The sequence below is a fragment of the Sceloporus occidentalis genome, unplaced genomic scaffold, assembly GCF_023333645.1.
Source record: "Sceloporus occidentalis isolate IW3139 unplaced genomic scaffold, rSceOcc1.0.p SCAF_4, whole genome shotgun sequence".
NCBI lineage: Eukaryota > Metazoa > Chordata > Lepidosauria > Squamata > Phrynosomatidae > Sceloporus > Sceloporus occidentalis.
The window spans coordinates 195,470,928-195,490,348 of NW_028316984.1; the positions used below are offsets into that span (position 1 = coordinate 195,470,928).

General features: G+C 43.8%; 1 protein-coding gene across 3 annotated transcripts in view; it reads left to right on the plus strand.

The window, feature by feature from the left end:
- Window positions 1–19,421, plus strand: part of CCDC175 (coiled-coil domain containing 175) — a 43,684-nt gene that overhangs the window by 1,690 nt on the left and 22,573 nt on the right. For all 3 annotated transcript variants that reach the window (XM_089522798.1, XM_089522797.1, XM_089522796.1), the window contains exons 3-7: window positions 1,829–1,940; window positions 4,065–4,200; window positions 7,425–7,653; window positions 10,548–10,670; window positions 13,705–13,814. In XM_089522798.1, coding sequence (XP_089378924.1) covers window positions 1,829–1,940; window positions 4,065–4,200; window positions 7,425–7,653; window positions 10,548–10,670; window positions 13,705–13,814 — 710 coding nt within the window. The remainder of the gene's footprint in view (window positions 1–1,828; window positions 1,941–4,064; window positions 4,201–7,424; window positions 7,654–10,547; window positions 10,671–13,704; window positions 13,815–19,421) is intronic.

Here is a 19,421-nt window from a genome sequence, read left to right on the forward strand (position 1 = left end):
AATTTATTCTTCAGAGTGTTATGCAGAGAAGGGCCAGAATCCTATATCAGATTATACTTAGTTCCTTACTTATCTAACTTCTCCTGGCCCTGCTGAACGACTGCATCCATGCTCCTGTTTATGGAATTGGGGAAAAGGGAGTTGACTTCTTTATAGCTGAATTGATTATCTCCATGGTCATTTGGTTACTGTAAAGAGGTTGTGTCCTATCTCCTGCCACTCTACAGAAAGATAAGAGTTTTTATGACCTTTTGTTCTTTTTTAAAATATACTTTCTATTCACACATAATAACAACACAACACTCTATACACATCAATAAATGCAATCTCGAACATAAAAATAACCATTTACATTTTACCTATTACATCTTTCTTTGTTGCTTATCATTACTTTCATTGAGTTTTGTCACTGTTTTTTCCTTAATCTTTGGTTCCTCCATCCTTCCCCTATTCTCTCTTTGTTCTATCTATATTTTATGACCCTTTGTTCTAAGGCTCTTTCCCCCATGCTTTGATCAAAGACGGATGCAGCCCCAAGGCTCTGCTTCTAAAGATTTTTTTATTCTTACCTGCATGCATGAGGGTCTGCTCTAGGGACCTTGAACTAAGCATGGTTTGTTTGTTTTTACGGATTACTTTGGCCTGAAACAGATGGGCCAAATGACGTGGTTTCCACTGCGTTCGGGGTATAGTGTTTAGATGATACATGCCCTGAACGTGGCTGGAAGCCATGCCAATGTCTTCACAGAAGAACCGGGCCAAAAAGGACTGGACAAGATCCACTCCTTCTGCTGGCCTGGGTCAGGACCATGGTGGCAGCCTGGATCAGGGCTGGACATGTGCGATCACTCCAATCCTGCAGTGATTGGGGCAGGAGCAGCTTCTGGCCTTCTTTTCCTAGATGCTAGATGAATACTTTGTAACAATAAAGTAAGTCTTATTTTTACCTTACCAAGGTGTCTTATTTATTTAGCAGAAATTCAGATATATACTATTGGAGCACACACTACTGCTGCTGTGCTTAATACATAAAATACCAAATTTTACTAATACACATTCCAACAGGCCCAACCTCCACAAGCCTGATGGAAATGTCATTCAACCATGTTCTGATCACTGGCAGAATGGACCCCCTTCTCCCTATGCAGCTGTGCAATCTATTCACAAAGATTAGAAGGTTGGCAGTTAAAGGCCCAAATGCTGCATGATAGGGTGAGCTCCTGTTACTAGTCCCAGCTTCTGCCAACCTTCCAGTTCGAAAGCATGCAAATACAAGTAGACAGATAGATACCACTTCTCAGTGGGAAGGTAGCAGCGTTCTGTGCAGTCATGCTGGCCAAATGACCACCAGGCTCTTCAGCTTAGAAATGGAGATGAGCACCACCACCTACAGTTGGTTGCAACTAGAAATTCATGTCAAGGGGCTACCTTTACTTTTACGTGATCATGATTCACCTACCAGCCTACTTTACTGGGCATCAGCTGTATGTGGAGATGGAGGTCCATTCTCCTAATGATCAGAGCATGGTTGAATGATAGGTTTAGAGGAGTCGGACTAGGAGAAGTTACTGAGTTAACTACTCACTTAAGTATAAGCTAAATATGTCCAGCCAATTGGCAACCTGCACAGTCCGTGCTGCATGTTCACATTTACAGAATATATTTTCCCGAGTTTGATCCTGAAGAGAAGAATGTTTTGGTGATGTTTACTCTTGTTTTTATGTGTGTCTTCAAGAAAACCAAAGCTCAGATTTATTGAGTATCCTCGATGTTTTGATTTAGTACCCTTAAGGTTTTGAACTTTGGTTATGTGTCTGTCAATTTCTAGGAAGAAGAACGAAAGCATACGATTGAATTGTTGGAAGAGGAGACCATAAAAAATTGCAATCTCCGTGTCAGAATCAAAGGATATCCAGAGATTGTCATAAAAGAGTTTGAAGGTATCCCCAGATCAATTTGTTTCATGAAACATTAGCATGTAGTAGAGAGTAGAGAATATGATGTGATTGTAAACTGAATGACAGCTCATTTTAAGCAAGCTTGTGTGTATTAATAGGATTTATGTAACCTATTATCTAATAATTCTAAATTCTGATAATGTGTTTGAAAAAATTATTTTTCCCAGGTCTATTATAGCTGCATAATCTCCACTCGGCTCATAAAAGTTGGGCTTTTACTATGTTTTTTTAAAGAAAGGAAATACAAAGTAACAACCCAAAATATATTGTGATATATGTTTATTGCCCTCTTTCTTCTAATAAAGGGCTTCTAAAGATTAAAAAAAAAACAGATTAAGATTAAGAAACAGGATATATGAAATGTCAGAGAAGCAATATATATTATGACTTCTAATGCCATAGGATACTTAGGGAACTGTGGGTCATGGTTTGATGTGCAAATAGTTTGCATATAAACTATTATATCAATGGGAAATTTTTTTAATCAAAAAAGTCAGAAGCTACTTGAAGCACACAACAATAACAATAACCCTTCGATTCATTAGTTTTTTATGCAGTTTTCAAAACTTATTCTTCAAGAGAACACCATACAAAATGGTGCATAATCCTTCAATGATTACAAAACATTAATCTAGAATTAATCCTGGATACTAATAGAGGAGTGAACAAACTATGTTACTTGTCCTAAATAAGCTTACACACTGTGAAGGTTTCCTTGGTGTGTGGGATGTGAGTTCTCTTGGATCTCTGAAAAGGAGGGCTGGGTCTATGAGTCCTTGATCGCTGTGATTGAAATCAAAAGTAAGAAAAGTTGTTTTATTTTATTGGACTTTGTTATTGTTGTGTACCTTTAAGTAGTTTTCGATGTATGACAACCCTAAGGTGAGAACCTATCATAGGGTTTTCTTGGCAATATTTGTTCAGAGGGGCTTTGTCTTTGCCTTCCTTTGAGGCTGAGAGAAAGTGAATTGCTCAAGGTCACTCAGTGGGTTCCCATGGCCTAATGTGGATTCGAACCCTGTTCTGCAGAGTCCTAGTCCAGTGCTTAAATCATTATACCACATTGCTCCAGAATCTGCCTTCCAGTATGGTCATTGGCCATGCCAGTTGGGGATTCTGAAAATCATAGATTCTGAGAATCTCTGGTTGAAAGGGAGAGAAATGGGAAGAGGAATAAATTTGTAAGTGCTATCATATTTACCTTAGTATTTTGCTTGTGAATGGGTTTGTTGCTGCAGTAAGAAAGATGGATTAAATCACATCCATGTGTGCAGACTAGAGGTAGCCCCCTACCATTTTAGATCTATTCCTGAAGGTGTCCTACTCTGCACCACCCATTAGTTGATAAAGCATCAGGAAACAAATCACACTTTTCCTGTTGTCTTAATGGCTGTTAACTGTTGTAAATTGTTCTAGCTGTCAGTAGGTATTAATGTCTTGGTTGTTGTCAGAATGATCCAGTGGAAGCCAAGGAAAGTCCTCTCCCCTGGATGTCTCATCAAGACCAATGGTGGAGGCAGGTTAAAGCCTCAGCACTGCTGTGGAAGCAACCCACTTGAAGCCCCACTCACTGGATTGCCACCCATTGATGCAGCCCCCAGAGACTTCCAGTGAAGCAGTACAGCTATCAAACTCCACAAAGGTCACATAGACATGAACTAGAAAGAAATTTGAATTGAGGCACCAAAGGTCTTCTAATGTTCTAAATGGCTCTTGAGAATGTTGGAACTGACATGTGGAGAAGATATTGTAAAGATGATGAGAGCCCTTTGACTCAGTCATGCTGGCTGTGGGGTTTTAGGTGTAATCCAAAACACCAAACTTTTCTAGGCTATGGCTGTTCAGGCTATTCTAGGCTATTGAGACACAAAGGCTACCATGAAGTGACAGTTTGTGCTGAGCTTCCTAGGAACAGCTGATCACTTGCTCCCTTGATCTATGAACATGTGCAAGTTGCCCATTTATAAATGGAGTTGCCGCCTCTCTTGGACTGTGCAAATGCCCATGGGAAGACCTGTGGGGTGACAAAAAAGACTACTCAGGGATTTTCAGGGACATACATATCTGAGCAAACCTGTCTTTTCTGTGCTACATTTGTTGTTCTAGAACTTGTGGCTGCTGCCCATCGATTTCATTTTCACAAGTTAAGTGAAGTAGAGATTTCCGTTAGCAAAGCTGTCAGTGCAGTGGAATCAACATACTCAAGGCAGGAACTCTCTGAAGAAGAAAATGTTGTATTGTGGTAAGCACTATTTGTTGAAATAGAACTATAGTAAATGGGAAAGTACCCAGCGAATTAACCAGTCTGATGTCCTGCCCCAAAACATTACAGCCTGTACCCAAACCTTCATAATTTTATTCTGCTGCATTAATACAGTTGTCATTGGTGAATGCCTAGTTTACATATCCTGTTTCTTATTTTAAACATTTCAGATTATGACCCGGTACAGACCGCCTGAAAACGGTGGTCTGCAGGCACCCATTTTAACTCCTGTGGGACGCCACAGCCTCCAAACAGTGTGACGTCCCTCTGGAGTTAAAAGAACCCATTTTTTCCTAGTTCTTTCACCAGCACCTGGGTTATGTCACGAGTGCATCAATGGCACACTCGTGATGTAATGGAGGTGGCGCAATGTGCGTACGCTATCCATCCATTACGTGAAAATGGCGCAGCCATGCGGACAGGACACCACCATCAGGCCGCCGCCATTACATACTAGGGTTCCAGACTGTGCGGTTGCTATGTGGTCCAGAACCCTAGTATCACCACCACCACGCCCCTTTCAGCTCGTCTGTCTTGGGAATTACAATTACATAAAGGCCTTATGTAGTGAGACTCATGCATTTCCCACTCCCCCTGCAAACCCTGGAATGTTGTTCCTGAGAGTTATGGGAGTTACTGTAAAGGTCTGGGATGGAAGGACTGAAGTGGGAGAGCATATTGGGGAAAATTAGGCAGAAGCAATTTGCCTAGGCAGAGCTCTATCCCATTTCCTAGGACATTCCTCAGGTTCCCGTTTTGCATATAGTCATGCTTATGCAAGTCAAACAATATGTATATGGAGAGATCTCATAGCACCTTTGAGACTAACTAAAGAAAGATGTTGGCAGCATGAGCTTTCATAAACATGCCGCCAACTTCTTTCTTTCAAAGGTGCTCCAAGATCTCTCTCTACATATTGATTCTACAGACTAACATGACTATATCTTTGAATTCTACCTATATGTACGTGGATACCCATGCATCACATTTTCTAGAACATTACCACACGTCCCATTCTTACAGCAATCATGTCAATTAAAAAAAAGAAAGGAAACATACTGGTTTCAGAGCAGCCATGATCACACATCTTCACATTCACATGACTGCGGGGCTGCTGGTGTCATCACACACTTTTCTTGACTTCTCCTTAACCTCGCCTCTCTGTCCTATCCTGCATGCCTTTTGGTTATTTATTTATTTGTTTGTTTAATTTTAATGTTTTCACACGTTACCCGAGCTCTGCTGGGTATGTTTAGCCTGGAAAAGAGATGGCTAAAAGGTGAGATGTTAGCCCTGTTTAAGTATTTGAAGGGGTGTCACACTGAGGATGGAGCAAGCTTGTTTTCTCCTGCTCCAGAGAATAGGGCCCAGAACAATGGATGCAAGCTACAAGCTAAACATTAGGAGGAACTTCTTGACAGTAAGGGCTATTTGACAGTGGAATACACTCCCTCGGAGTGTAGTGGAGTCTACTTTCTTGGAGGTCTTTAAACAGAGGTTGGATGGCCATCTGTTGGGGGTGCTTCAATTATGAGTTCCTGCATGGCAGGGGGTTGGACTGGATGGCCCGTGTGGTTTCTTCGAACTCTATGATGCTATGATTCTATGACTGAAGTAAAACAAAAGAAATAGGAAAAAGGTCAATCAGGCTGCTTGGGAATAGCAAGGAAGAGGAGGAACGGGTGGAAAAGGGGAGATACTGGCAACACATCACTTCCAATATCACAATTGTCCCAGGAGCAATGTTTCACAGCTGGGGACTGGCGTGATGGCATTGAAAAGAGACGCCCTCACCACACTTCAGGAACACAGCAGCTATGGATCGGAGGCATCGTTGTGCAATAAGTATCGCCAATGCTGCTTTTTTCTGCTGTAATCATGGTGCGTAGTCATCTCCATAGAGTTGTGACCAGGATTCTCTCACCTTAGTGAGAACTCTATAGGAATAGTTTTTTGTGGGTTTTTCAGACTGTGTGGCCATGTTCTAGAAGAGCTTATTCCTGGCATTTCACCAGCATCTGTGGCTGGCATCTTCAGAGATGGAATAAACTCTTCTAGAACATGACCACATACCCCCCAAAACCCATAAAAAGTTATGGATGCCAGCCATGAAAGACTTCAAGGTCTATGGGAATAGCTGTTAAAGAGTGGGATCTCTGTGCCTCAAACAGACCAAGATCCCCATGGAAAATCTGGTTTGCCATGTTTATGTGAGTGCTAGACACCATTGGATGACCAATTTCATTCCATTCTTCTTCCTACTTACCAGAAATAGGAAGTGTCAATCCATACTGCCACATATAGCCTTTACAGATGCCATGGGGCTGAACAGAAAAGTGCCCAAGATTTTTTCTGGGTTGTATAGGATAAGTTAAGGTTTTAATGAAGGGAAAGTAATCATTCATGCCTCTAGATTGGAAAATGTCTCAGGAAATGTACGAACCAATTTTGCTTTGGAGATCCATATGGCATTTTCTTCATTCCAAATTATTCTCTGGGAGATCCTGGCATTACCAAATACCTTTAAACTCCAACGCCCCTAGTCAGGTTAAATTAATTTAGTACTTACTGAATAGAATACAGTATATCAGTTACATGCTTTGTGTGTGTCTGTCATCTCACACACAACAAAGATGGCCACCAAGTAAATAAAACTATGGTTTCTAGGACTCAGAGTCAATAGAGACGAAGCAAGGGAAGGAGAAATGTTAGCAGTAAAACAAAAGGCTTAACTTGAGTCTCTATATTGGGAGAAAGGTGGGATATAAGAAAATAAAATAATAATAATAAACTAGTATAATATTGTTAAAGCATTTTAGCATTTAAATCACAAATCCTGTTTTTTAAAAAAAAACACCTGGTGGAAATTGGTAAAAATTGGTTTCTGAAATGTTTTATTTATTTATTTATTTATTTATTGAATCTATTTTGCCTTTTCCCTGGGATGGTATCCAAGAAGGCGATGTTGCATGAGACTGGATATGGCATATGATTAGTGCGAGGAAGAAGGGGAAGGATAACAGGGAGGGAAGGAAACCTAGCATATTACAAGAGATGACTGGATACAAACCTGTGAAGATGCAGGCACAATCTAAACAAAAGAATTGGAAACTCTCAATACTTTGAGGCAGTCTGATTGAGCCCCGAGGTGAACACGATATCTCAAAAGCTCCTATGTCCTTTTCCTCCTTTTGTTTTGGCAGCCATGAGGAAGCAGAGTTGTGGGTCAAGCACCAAGAAATTATTGAACTAGTGAACCAACAACTGTCAGAAAAACATGCTGTCAATATTGAGATAAATCAACTTCACAACATGACAAGAGAAGAAAGGGAAGAAATTGTCAGACAAGAGAGTGCTATCCAAGAACTGAAGACAATAATGGAGACTGAGGCCATAGAGTTTAGAGAGAGAAAAACGATACTAGATGAGCAGGTACATTTTCATAAACTTCTCAGTTTAGAAATACTTCCTTAGTTAGAGGCTGTGCAGAATGACCTCTTTGGCTGGTCTGGGGGCAGAGCTGAGGCATGGCACCTACACCACGCATACCCTGACTCCGCCCCCAGGCTGGCATGATACCGCGCACCACACCACATGGCGCGCAGCATCACGGCACTTCTATGGCGCTGCATCTACATGATGCATCACCAAAGAAGCATGGAAAAACTGCAGGCCAGTGGCTATGGTGTCCTTTCCAGGGCACAAAAAGGACTTGCTTTTTGCAGCTCCTTTTTATGCCATAGAAAGGAGAGATTGGGACCATAGTGTGCTGTTGCCGCAGGCCCAACCCAATGCAGATAGAGATGGCTGCAGGCACAGTCCCTAAAATTGTAAGGCCAGCTAATTCCATACTACTAACAACTGGTCTCTGGTGCAGCTCTGGTGCACACATCTCGTAAGAGGTAATTCACAACCTGACTACCTGAGTTACTTTAACCAATAGTGCACCTAAATGGAACATTTTAGTTCCCCAGAGTCATCTTGTGATGCAAAATCCACACAGAACTAAGCCAAAATTCTGACATTATGTAGCATTGCCATCTATACAATTTAGCGGAATCAAAAAATCCCCCTTTTTGTGTGAACCATGATGCCACAAAGCAAAGTGATATACCCTATTTGTCAGTTAGTTGATCCTGCTGGTGAACCAGAAATTTTAATGGCATTATGGAGTGCAGGAAATGTCAGTGAACCCTAGTATTGAAGAGGAATGGAAATAGTTTGAATGAAATTGGTCAAAAGTTGTTTAGACTTTTTTTAAAAAAAATGTGGGCAGTACAGCTACAAATATCAACCTCACAACAAATTTGCCCCATCTGGAATAGTCCCATGTTTCATTACAAACTGGGAGGTTCAGTTAATGGGTGATTTCAGACTGCCTCTCCAGGGAGCTCCCATTTCTCCAAGATTGCATTAAATTCATTAGAAATTTCACAAATTACTTGATAAGACTGAAAAGTTTTTTTGTGGGTTTTTCTGGCTATATGTCCATGTTCTAGAAGAGTTTCTTCCTGACGTTTCGCCAGCATCTGTGGCTGGCATCTCTGAAGATGCCAGCCACAGATGCTGGCAAAACGTCAGGAATAAACTCTTCTAGAACATGGCCACATAGCCTTAAAAACCCACGAAAAACTATGGATGCTGGCCATGAAAGCCTTCGACTTCACAAGACTGAAAAGCTTTTTAGGTTCAGGTACTGAAATGGGGTGAGATAATAACTTAGACAAAGCAAGTAGAAATCCAGAGCTCATCCAGATGGGCCCACGATTCTGCTAAAAGTTGTGCTATTTTGTTTCTGAATTTCATATCTTATAATGGTTGCTTCTAGTCCTGCATGCAGTCATGTTGTAAATACAACTGAGTTGCATCCACTCTTTTTCCTGCCTGAGCTCTTGTTAACTGTGATGTGAGTAGGGTTTGAAATTCTTGAGCTGTTTTGAGAAATTTATAAGAAATAGACCAGAACAGGAAGAATATCGTGCAGGTATTTTTAAAAATTCCAATAATTATATAGGTACCACTCCCACCAAATCCTAAATCTTTTGGTCCATCTGAATGAGCCCCCAATCCATAGTCTAATTCAAATGAACAGAAACATTTTTCCCTCCCTCTCCAAAATACTGGTACTCAGGGCCATTCAATGAAGCTGGATATAGAAGATTCTGTAAATACTATTTCACATTACAATGTAATCTATGTCATTGCATATTGCTAAATTGATAACGCTAATTTCTTCAGAATAGCACCTTAAAAGTGAGTCACACAACACAACACATAGGATCATAGAATCATAGAGTTGGAAGAGGCCCCCAAGGGCCATCCAGTCCAATCCCATTCTGCCATGCAGGAACTCTCAATCAAAGCATCCCCAACAGATGGCTATCCAGCCTCTGTTTAAAGACCTCCAAGGAAGGAGACTCCACTACACTCCGAGGAAGGAGTGTGTTCCACTGTCGAACAGCCCTTAGTGTCAGGAAGTTCCCCCTAATGTTGAGGTGCAATTTCTTTTCCTGGAGCTGGCATCTATTGTCCCGGTTCTAGTCTCTGGAGCAGCAGAAAACAAGCTTGCTCCCTCCTCAATATGACATCCCTTCAAGTATTTAAATAAAGCTATCATATCACCTCTTAACCTTCTTTTCTCCAGGCTAAACATCCCCAGCTCCCTAAGGCGTTCCTCATAGGGCTTGGTTTCCAGACCCTTCACCATTTTAGTTGCCTTCCTTTGGACACGCTCCAGTTTCTCAGTGTCCTTTTTGAATTGTGGTGCCCAGAACTGGACACAATTGTGGGTCTGACCAAAACAGAATAGAGTGGCACTATTACTTCCCTTGATCTAGACACTATACTTTTATTGATGCAGCCTAAAATTGCATTGGCCTTTTTAGCTGCCGCATGGCACTCCTGACTCATGTTCAACTTGTGGTCTACTTGGACTCCTAGATCCCTTTCACATGTAGTATTGTTCAGCCAGGTGTCAGGTGTCCCCCATCATATATCTGTGCATTTTATTTTTCCACCCTAAGTGCAGTACCTTACATTTCTCTGTGTTGAAATTCATTTTGTTTTGCTTTGGCCCAGCTTTCTAGTGTATTCAGGTCATTTTGAATTTTGATCCTGTCCTCTGGAGTATTAGCTATTCCTCCTAGTTTGGTGTCATCTGCAAATTTCATGAGTATGTCCCAATTCTATCATCCAAGTCATTGATAAAGATATTGAATAACACTGGGCCCAGGACAAAGCCCTGGTGGGCGAAAGCAGTAAGGGAAACACATATTAAACCATAGACAAAGGGTCATTTCACCTATATTAAAAGTAATTGGCTGTAGATTGCAGATCTTCAAAGGCAACTTGAGGCCAAGAGGCATGAAACTTCAAACAAGAGGGATGAATATCGTGAACTGCTTCCAGAACTAGAAGATCTTCAAAAGAAAATTTCAGAGTATGATCTGGTAAGATGACTATTATCAGATGGGAAGGGGGGAAGCTAGGAGTAAAAGACATACTCCTGGCATAATCAAGCAATTGCACTGAAGTTTTTCAGATGCCGTTGCATTCATCCAGGACTTATCCCGTGAAGATCCAGGACTTCCCTGTGAATGGTTTGTTGCTGGAGCATTCCTGGATCTTCATGGGATAAGTTCTGGATGAGCGCGATGTGTCTGAAAATATTCAGCGCAAACACGCGATTATGCCAGGAGTATGCCTCACAGCTTTTTTTCCTTCCTTCTGATAATCTCCAATGCCTTGGGTAATGAATCCACATTTCCTGTTCATGTAAAAAGGGTAAATAGTTATTTGACAAAATGGAAATTTTGAGACACTCCACTATTTGGTACATAGTCTATTTGTGTACCATAGAAAATGGAGATTGCACTGGAAGATCAGTGCTGCTCAGACTGCGGCCAAATAAGGAACATGGCCCCGATACTGTTGTTCCTTCTGCACTTTGGTTTCACATCTCACAATCTGGCCATATTCTTTAAATTCCACTTAAAGGAGAAGACAAATCAGTCACAGCTCCTCCTGGCCGGAAGTGTCCCCCAGCCTGGCTCATCTGCTAGGACCAGTGGAACTCCACTGTCATTGTTTTGTGCCTTCAAGTCATTTCTTTCTTATGGCAACCCTAAGGTGAACCTATCATGGGGTTTTCTTCACAGAATTTGATCAGAGGAGGCTTGCCTTTGCCTTCTTCTGAAGCTGAGACAATATGACTTGCCCAAGGTCACCCAATGTGTTTCATAATTGAGCAGGGGATTCAATCCCTGGCCTCCCAGTGCCCTAGTCCAACACTGAAACCACTACACTAGCTCATAGGACTCCATTAGAGACCTGCAGAGCGACAGGCAGTAGAGACTATAGGTCTTCTTCTCCTTCATTAGGAGACTTAATATCCAGAAAATGCAAGGTGACCAACCGCTCAGTGTATGCTTGAACATAAAGTGCTGAAAAATTATTCCATCAAGCCATGGCAAGAATCATCACCATCTTTATACTCATTATCCCTTGCTTTCATTGTTTACCTGCAGAGAGGGAGTAATCAATTCCTGTTGTACTCCAGGCAAGGCAGGGATCATATGGCCTGAATATTTTCATGTATAAACTAGACCAGTGGTTCTCTAACTGTGGGGTGGGACCCCAAGGGCAGGCATGAGAGTTGCTCAAGGTGGGCATGAGACTTGGCGGCCCTGATCCTGACCCCTCCTCTCCTTCCCAAACCTTTTCTGCCCTGGGGAGAAAGAAAAAAACATGGAGGGCACTTGGAGCCTCAGGCTGTTAGAGGAGGAGGAGGAGGAAAACTTATAAGATGTTAAGATGGGAATATATCTGAATGTGTGAATAAAAATAAGCATACTAAACAAAATATTTTATTCATATACTATCAATAGAGACATCAATAGAGAGGGTGTGATGTTTGGATGTAGATGTAAAGAGGGTCAGAAGGGTTAAAAACCTTGAGAACTGCTGAACTAGACCCTTGGCTCCTTCTCCAATAGTATCCCTTGCCTGCACCCAGGAGGATAAAACTCACTTTGCTCAATTTCTTAGTTTGTTATCTGTCTATTGCTCCTCCTCCTCAACTGCTTTTTTTCTTGTTGTTCATTGTGTCACAAGCTTTTTTCCTGTTGACATCATTCTTGTTTTGATTTCCTCTATTTCTCTGATCTGCTGCTCCTGCTGCTTGTATCTCCTTCTCTTCAGCAAGCCACCATTTCTCCCTGCTTTCCAAGCTGGCTAGTATTTTCTACTTTTTTAACATGAAGCTAGATGTGCTAATTATTATTATTATTATTATTATTATTATTATTATTATTATTTATATCCTGCCTCGCCCTTCCGGGATCTAGGTGGGTAACAACAGTCCAATAAAACAGATATACAGACAATAATAAAATTTCCCTTATTCCCTTACCCCTCCCTCATTCTGCTAAAATTGCACATAAACATCAAGATAAAATACAATATCCCCAGTACAGTATACTTAGTTACAGATTTTGTAACTAAGGATCGACACAGGTCGAATTATTCCAAGAGACCATCAGGAGAGGCAGTGAAAGAGTGAATGGATCAATTTGGTTAATTCAGCTGGAGGTTTAGCAACCAACTGTGCCTCAGCATAAAGCAGGATATTGGTACCAAAGGTTTCTGCTCAGTTGGTAAGAATGCATGGAGGAGTGCTTTGTTGAGTTTGCTCTGGCTAGCTTGTTGCTAGCTTTGGAGCAGAACAGATGAGCAGGAAAAAGCGGTTCGAAACCCTGCTGTCCTCACTGACCACTCCCCAGGTAGCCCGAATGCGCATGGCCCAACACTGTGCCACTGGGTAATTTTGGTTTTTGCTTCCCCACCTTCCATGTGCATCATTGCACAAACACACCACTGGTGACTGCCTGCTGCTAGGTACCCTCCCATTGGATGGCCACCCCTTTGAACGGCCACACAGTTGCACCAGCGATCCTCCACTGGTACAGGGCATCGAAGCATCGGTGTGCCGAGTAAAACACTGGAAAAACACAATCATGGAGACCCCCCTACATGCCTCCTTCCCCTCCTCTTCACCCTATGTCCTCTCTTGGACTGTGTGGTTTGTGTTATGTTGTATTTATATCCATTGGAGGTGTCACACTTTCACTTTTTTGCATTGCTGCCCTAACTGCTTGACTACTGTGTCTCCATCCTTCTTTAATGCACACCTGCATTGGTGCATTTAATCAGAATATTCCAGGTTCATTTTGCTCCAGTTTTTTATCCCAGGGCACAGCTTCAATCTGGTTTCCGCCCACTTTGGAGTCATGCTTCATTTAAACACCCCACCTTTAAAGTGGTTTGAAACCACTTTATTTGGTCCATGTATTTCACCTCTTCATAAAACATGTTATATGAAACATTGACTAATCATCCAAACCAGCATTTTAATACAAGCATTAACAAAAGAACCCCTTTTATTTAGTTCTGCTAAATGTAAGTTCTATTTTTCATATTTGATAGATCATCAGTGGCAGAAGAAATGAGCTTGGAGAGCTTTTCAAGACAATTAAAAAGCTAATAAAGGACTATGAAGAGAAAAAGGCCAAGAAAGAAGAGATCCTCAGAATGAAGTAAGAAGATTGACTTCTCTGTTATGTTTTCATATAGACTGATTTTTAAGTCAGTGTTTCTAGTATGAACTATGAACACTCCATAGATGAGAGCCTACATCTATATGAGCAGAGCATAATGCTCAGTTTCTATAGTTGTGCTAGGCTATGCCTTCTGCACATGCAGAAGACAACTTTCCATTATGGGTCTAACCCTTATGGTCATTTAGTGACAGGTGGAAGGAGAAGGCACTTGGGCAGCATTTGGCTGCACATCTGCAGCCAGGAGGAAATAGGAGCTGCTGCCCTCTTGCATCTCCAACTGAGTACTGGAAATATGAGAGGGTGAGATCTGCTCTTTACTCCTGACTGCAGCCAAATAATGCCTGGGCACTACACATCTTCATAGAACCACTAAATGACTGTCCCACCCTTGCTTTGGCCAATAAGAATGTATATCTGCCTGTTGAAGCAGGTTGTTTGTGAGAGAAGGCATTGTGCAAGCGGGTGCTCAATACCATTTCCACAATGTCCTTATAAAGACATATATAACCCCAGATTCAGTGGTGTTACTAACTGTGGTGTCATCTGGTGCAGGAACAGGGTTTTGAGGAGCGGGGCCAAAAGGGCATGCCCCACACCTTGCTACTGGGTGTCGGCTTACTCATGGGTAAACTGGAGCCTGGCAGGGGTGTGTGTGCTTTGGACACCCTCCCTCCCTGCCACATGCCATTTTACTCATGAGTAGGCCAGCGCCCAGCAAGGAGGGGGCGCTCTGGGCAGTCTTCCACCCTGCCAGCACCAGTTTACTCCTGAATAAAATAGTGAATGACGGGGGCTGTGCTTACCCAGGTGTCACTCCCCTTATGGGGTGTCACACAGTGTGATCTGCGCCCCCACATCTCCCCCTATTGCCACTGCCCAGATTACACATGTATAGGTTACCAGCAGGATTCTGGCTGTAACATTTTTGCTTTGATCTGGTTTATGCATAGACACCAAGTTACATAAGAAAGTGCCTTTATACTGGGTCAGATTGCATGTTTATCTAGCTCAGTGTTGTATAGTTTTATTGTCAGTACAGTCAGCTCTCAGTATCCATGGGGATCTGTTCCGGACCTGCTGTGGATACCCAAATTTGTGGATGCTCAAGCCTACACTGTCCCCAATGGCGGTGACGCCACGTGGCCCCACTGTCATTAAGGGCATCCTCCATTGTCCCGTGACAGCGCATGCACATGGCCATGCTGCCATTGGCAACAATGGGACTTAATAAAAATAATAATAAAAATAAATAAAAACTTTATTTATATACCGCTTTTCCAAAATGATCAAAGTGGTTCACAACATCAAATATCAAATAACCATTACAAAACAGATTAAAATAGACAGAATGACATAGACATATTTAAAAACATCATATAAAAGGTCCTGAGTATCTTAAACTAATCGCGGTCGAACATCTTGAGGTAGCATCTAAGAGGGGATACATTTCCTAAAAAGAGTCGGGAGGATATGCTAAACGGAAGAGGTGAGTTTTCAGAGATTTCTTAAATACGTCCACAGTAGAACTGAGGCAGATCTCTTCCGGAAGTTCGTTCCAATAATGCGGGGCCACTGCTGTAAAAGTTCTTTGGTGAGTTGTTTTCAGTCTCACCTTAGGGTGCTCCAATATGCACTTCCTTGATAGTCTGAGGGTGTGAGGCGGATTGTGTAGCGAGAGGCGTTCCCTCAAGTAATTCGGGCCCAAGCCATGTAGGGCTTTAATGATGGCATGGCTGAGGGCATGCAGTGCCACAGAACCACAGGGGCTGGCCCTAATGGCTGTGCATCTGCATGCATGCACCACCATTAGGGACAGCTCAGGCTTGCAATCCGCAGATGCTTGGCTCTGCAAATGGCAAGCTTGTGGATACTGGGGGCTGACTGTACCTCTCTGGCAGTGATTCCCAAACTCTGGCCTTCCAGCGTTTTTTGAACTTCAGCTCCCAGAAGTTCATAGTTTATTGTATGAAGGCACTTCGGGATAAACAAACGTCTTCAGCAAGCTAAATCTTGCTAATGGTCTGGGATTCTGGGAGCTGAAGTCCGAAATGTCTGGAAGGCCAGAGTCTGGGAATCACTGCTCTCTGGGTTCTTACATGGAGAAAGACTGCTGTCTGTACTTTTGTAACTGGAGATGCCTGAAATGAAAACTTCTGCTCCACCACTGAACTCCAGTCCCTCTTCAAAGCTGGAGCACCTTTCTGCAGAAGTGAGCTTTCCTGTTCAGATGAACAGTTCTGCCCATGGAAGACACAGTTATCTTGACATTGAAAAAGCTTTCAGAGATTTATCTGTCATCCTTAATTGGTAACTTCCTTTTTCCACTTTCTTATTGCCTTCACGTCATTTCCATTAAGCCTAGATAATTAATTTAGGATCCACCAAGTACACTGCAGCCCTGTGTTAGGAAGGATCGAATTAGGGGAATTTAATTAGCTCAAATTTATGAGAGGCATGTCCTAACAACACATGCAGCAGGATCGTGTCCCTATGTGTATACCAGAGGTCATCTAGTCCAACCCCAAGAAACAGAGACTCCAATGCCAATAAGTTGCAAGTAAAATATAAACATTTATTAAAGCCACACTACCAAAAAAAGGGATCACACACGCACACACACATTCAATGCTAAAGCAAGGAAGGGGAAGAGTTTGGGGGTAAAGGAGAAAGGATAGAAGCACCGTTGAAATAATTACCTTAGGAGTCTTCTCCAAGCGATGGATGTGAGGGATGTTGGAAGATGAACATGGCCGCGGGGAATGGAAAGCAAGTGGCGACCGCAGTGGCTAGAAGCTAAGTTCCAGCGGGCTAAGCTAACAAGAGGCCCAAAAGAGACAGTGGGCTTTGGCTTGCCCAAGTGATTTCAGCAGGGCGCAGTGCCCAAGAGAGCTCTGGAGCGATTGCTCGACAAAGTTGAGGTTTGGAACTGTAGCTCACAAGCCCAAAGAAGAGTGGAATCTAGGTCTTATTTATATTGCGAAACATACCTGCAGGCTATAGCTACCTGCTAAGTCTAAAGTTAAATAATGGATACACAAAAGGGTCTGCCACGTCTTTTGGGAGAAGAATACTATGTAGTTGGCTGGTTACTTAATACCATCAATAGGTGAGGCAAACTTCTGTTGTCCTCATTCTTTAGGTTGCCGGCGACAATGGCAACTCCCACAACTGGTTTTAAAGGTTTAAATCTACCTTTTCGCTTATAGCCAAGCTTTGCTAAGCTTGTCTGGCTATGTGGTCAGCTCACTTTTGGGATAATGGTGGCTGCGATGGGGTCAGTCAGGGGTCATGATTTTTGATTGCTTGGCACCCAAAATTTATATAAATCCAAACTCGGTAACACCTGCCACTATGAATCATAGGCGGGCTACAGACGGGCAGGGGAAGACGTCTTGGAGGTGTATTCTGCTGAATACGGAGCCTCCAGACCGCCCGCCCCGGGGACGTGCTTCAGGTGTCGGGGCTTCCACACGGGGGGGCAGTGAAGACGCCTCACCTGGGTCCGTTTCGGACCCGTAGCTTCTATACCGCCGCCTCGGAGGACGCCGCAAAGAAAGGGGCAGCTTCCGCACGGGCGGCCCAAACCGCGGCTTTTTTTTTCCTTTGCCGGCTGGCGGATGCGCAGCTGCGCAGCTGCAGCGCTAAGCAGCGGCGGCAGAAAGCCTATGGGCACATTTAAAGCGCCCAAGCCCCTTTAAAACTTTTTTCCCCGCCCTGCCCAAGAACAAAGGTGGCCTCCTGCCAGCTGGTGATCAGCTGGTGTTGGCATCCTTGCCCGCTTGCGCATTGCGAGTGCCACCACTGGCATCATGGATGCCTCCTCTCCTTTGTTCCCTTTGGTCTTCCTGAAGCTGCAATCCACAGCCACAGCTGTCGCCGGTGCCACCGCCGTCTTCTCCGCCTCCAAGGGTGTGGGCGGTGGGACTGCCACAGAGTCACTGAAGAGGCTGGAGGATGGCCCAGCAAGAGGCTGCTGAGACAACTCCACCTCCATGGCAACTCCCTGCTCCTCAGCTGGAAGGATTGCTCTTGCTGGGGGCTCCTGCTGCCCTACTCCTTCCTCCACGACCCTGGAGACAGCCCTGGCTCTTCCAGCTCTTGCTGGGGGCTCCTGCTGCTCAACCCCTTCGTCCACGACCCTGGGGACAGCCCTGCCTCTTCCACCCTGCTCCCTACGTACCCTTCTGCGTCTCGGGCCACCCTGCCCTTCCCTCATGATCTCCAGCATTTGCCCCATCAGAACAGTCTGGGCTTCCAAGGTGGTGCTGAGTCGCCTCTGCTCCTGGTCTGACCTGTCTATTGATCTCTCCTGGTTCTGAACGGCCCTCTCTTGAACTTCTAGGTTCCTCTCTTGAAATCCCAGTGCCCTCACATTAACTTCTAGGTTCCTCTCTTGAACTCCCAGTGTCCTCTCTTGAAATCCTAGTGCCGTCTCTTGAACTCCCAGTGCCCTTTCCATGAGCTCCCTGCGGGACTGTCTGCCCCTCCTCACGGGCGGCCAAAACCGGGGCTTTTTTTTTCCTTTGCCGGCTGGCGGATGCGCAGCTGCGCAGCTGCAGCGCTAAGCAGCGGCGGCAGAAAGCCTATGGGCACATTTAAAGTGCCCAAGCCCCTTTAAAACTTTTTCCCCTGCTCTGCCCAAGAACAAAGGTGGTCTCCTGCCAGCTGGTGATCAGCTGGTGTTGGCATCCTTGTCCGCTTGCACTTTGCCAGTGTCACCAGCATCATAGATGCCTCCTCTCCTTTGGTCCCCGCGCTCTTGCTGAATCTGCAATGCACAGCTACAGCTATCTCTGCTGCCACCGCTGTCCCCCTGCCATCCCCCATCACCTCCCTTGTACATATGTAAATATTTACAGTTTTAGGGGTTTTTTATTGTTAGGTGAAAATGGCACAGGAATGTGTGTAGGGGTGCACTTTAAAGTCCAAACTTTCCAAGCAGCGCATGCATACATGTTGGTCTAGGGTTAGGGTTAGGGTTAGGGTTAGGGTTAGGGTTAGGGTTAGGAGTCTTAAAATGCGCCGCAGCTGTGCCGCAGCTTCCACAGCTGCATGGCAGCGGACGTTGCAATTAAAGCTTGACTGCAAACCACGCATGTCCCGGACCCCGACCCATTATGCGACGCAGCTGACACAGAGCTTTTAAATGGGCAACTTATATTTGCGGCGTAGCAATTCTGACGTACCGGTGCAGCAGCTTACAGACGGAGCTGCGCACGTACGCCGCAAATCAAAAAGAAGCGGAAAAAAGCAGCACCTTTTTAATGCTGCTTCTTCCCGCTTGGGGCGTGCGGGGGGCGTGTTCATGACGGCATTCAGGTAAGGGCCGTCTGAAGGCTCTACCTTTATGATGTCATGAATACACCCCTTTTTGCCCGTCTGTATCCCGCCATAGTTTGCCAAGCTTCCATTAGCTATCTTTCTATAGAAAGAGCTGTCATTCATGAATTTGTGCAGTATTTTTAAAAACCATCTATGGCAAAAACAGAACCCAAGAGGAGTCATGCTGGCTAAGAGACCAAAGGACAATCCCCTTCAGCATCTTTTCCCCATGTGCTGGCCAACCTAATGCCCCAATGGGAA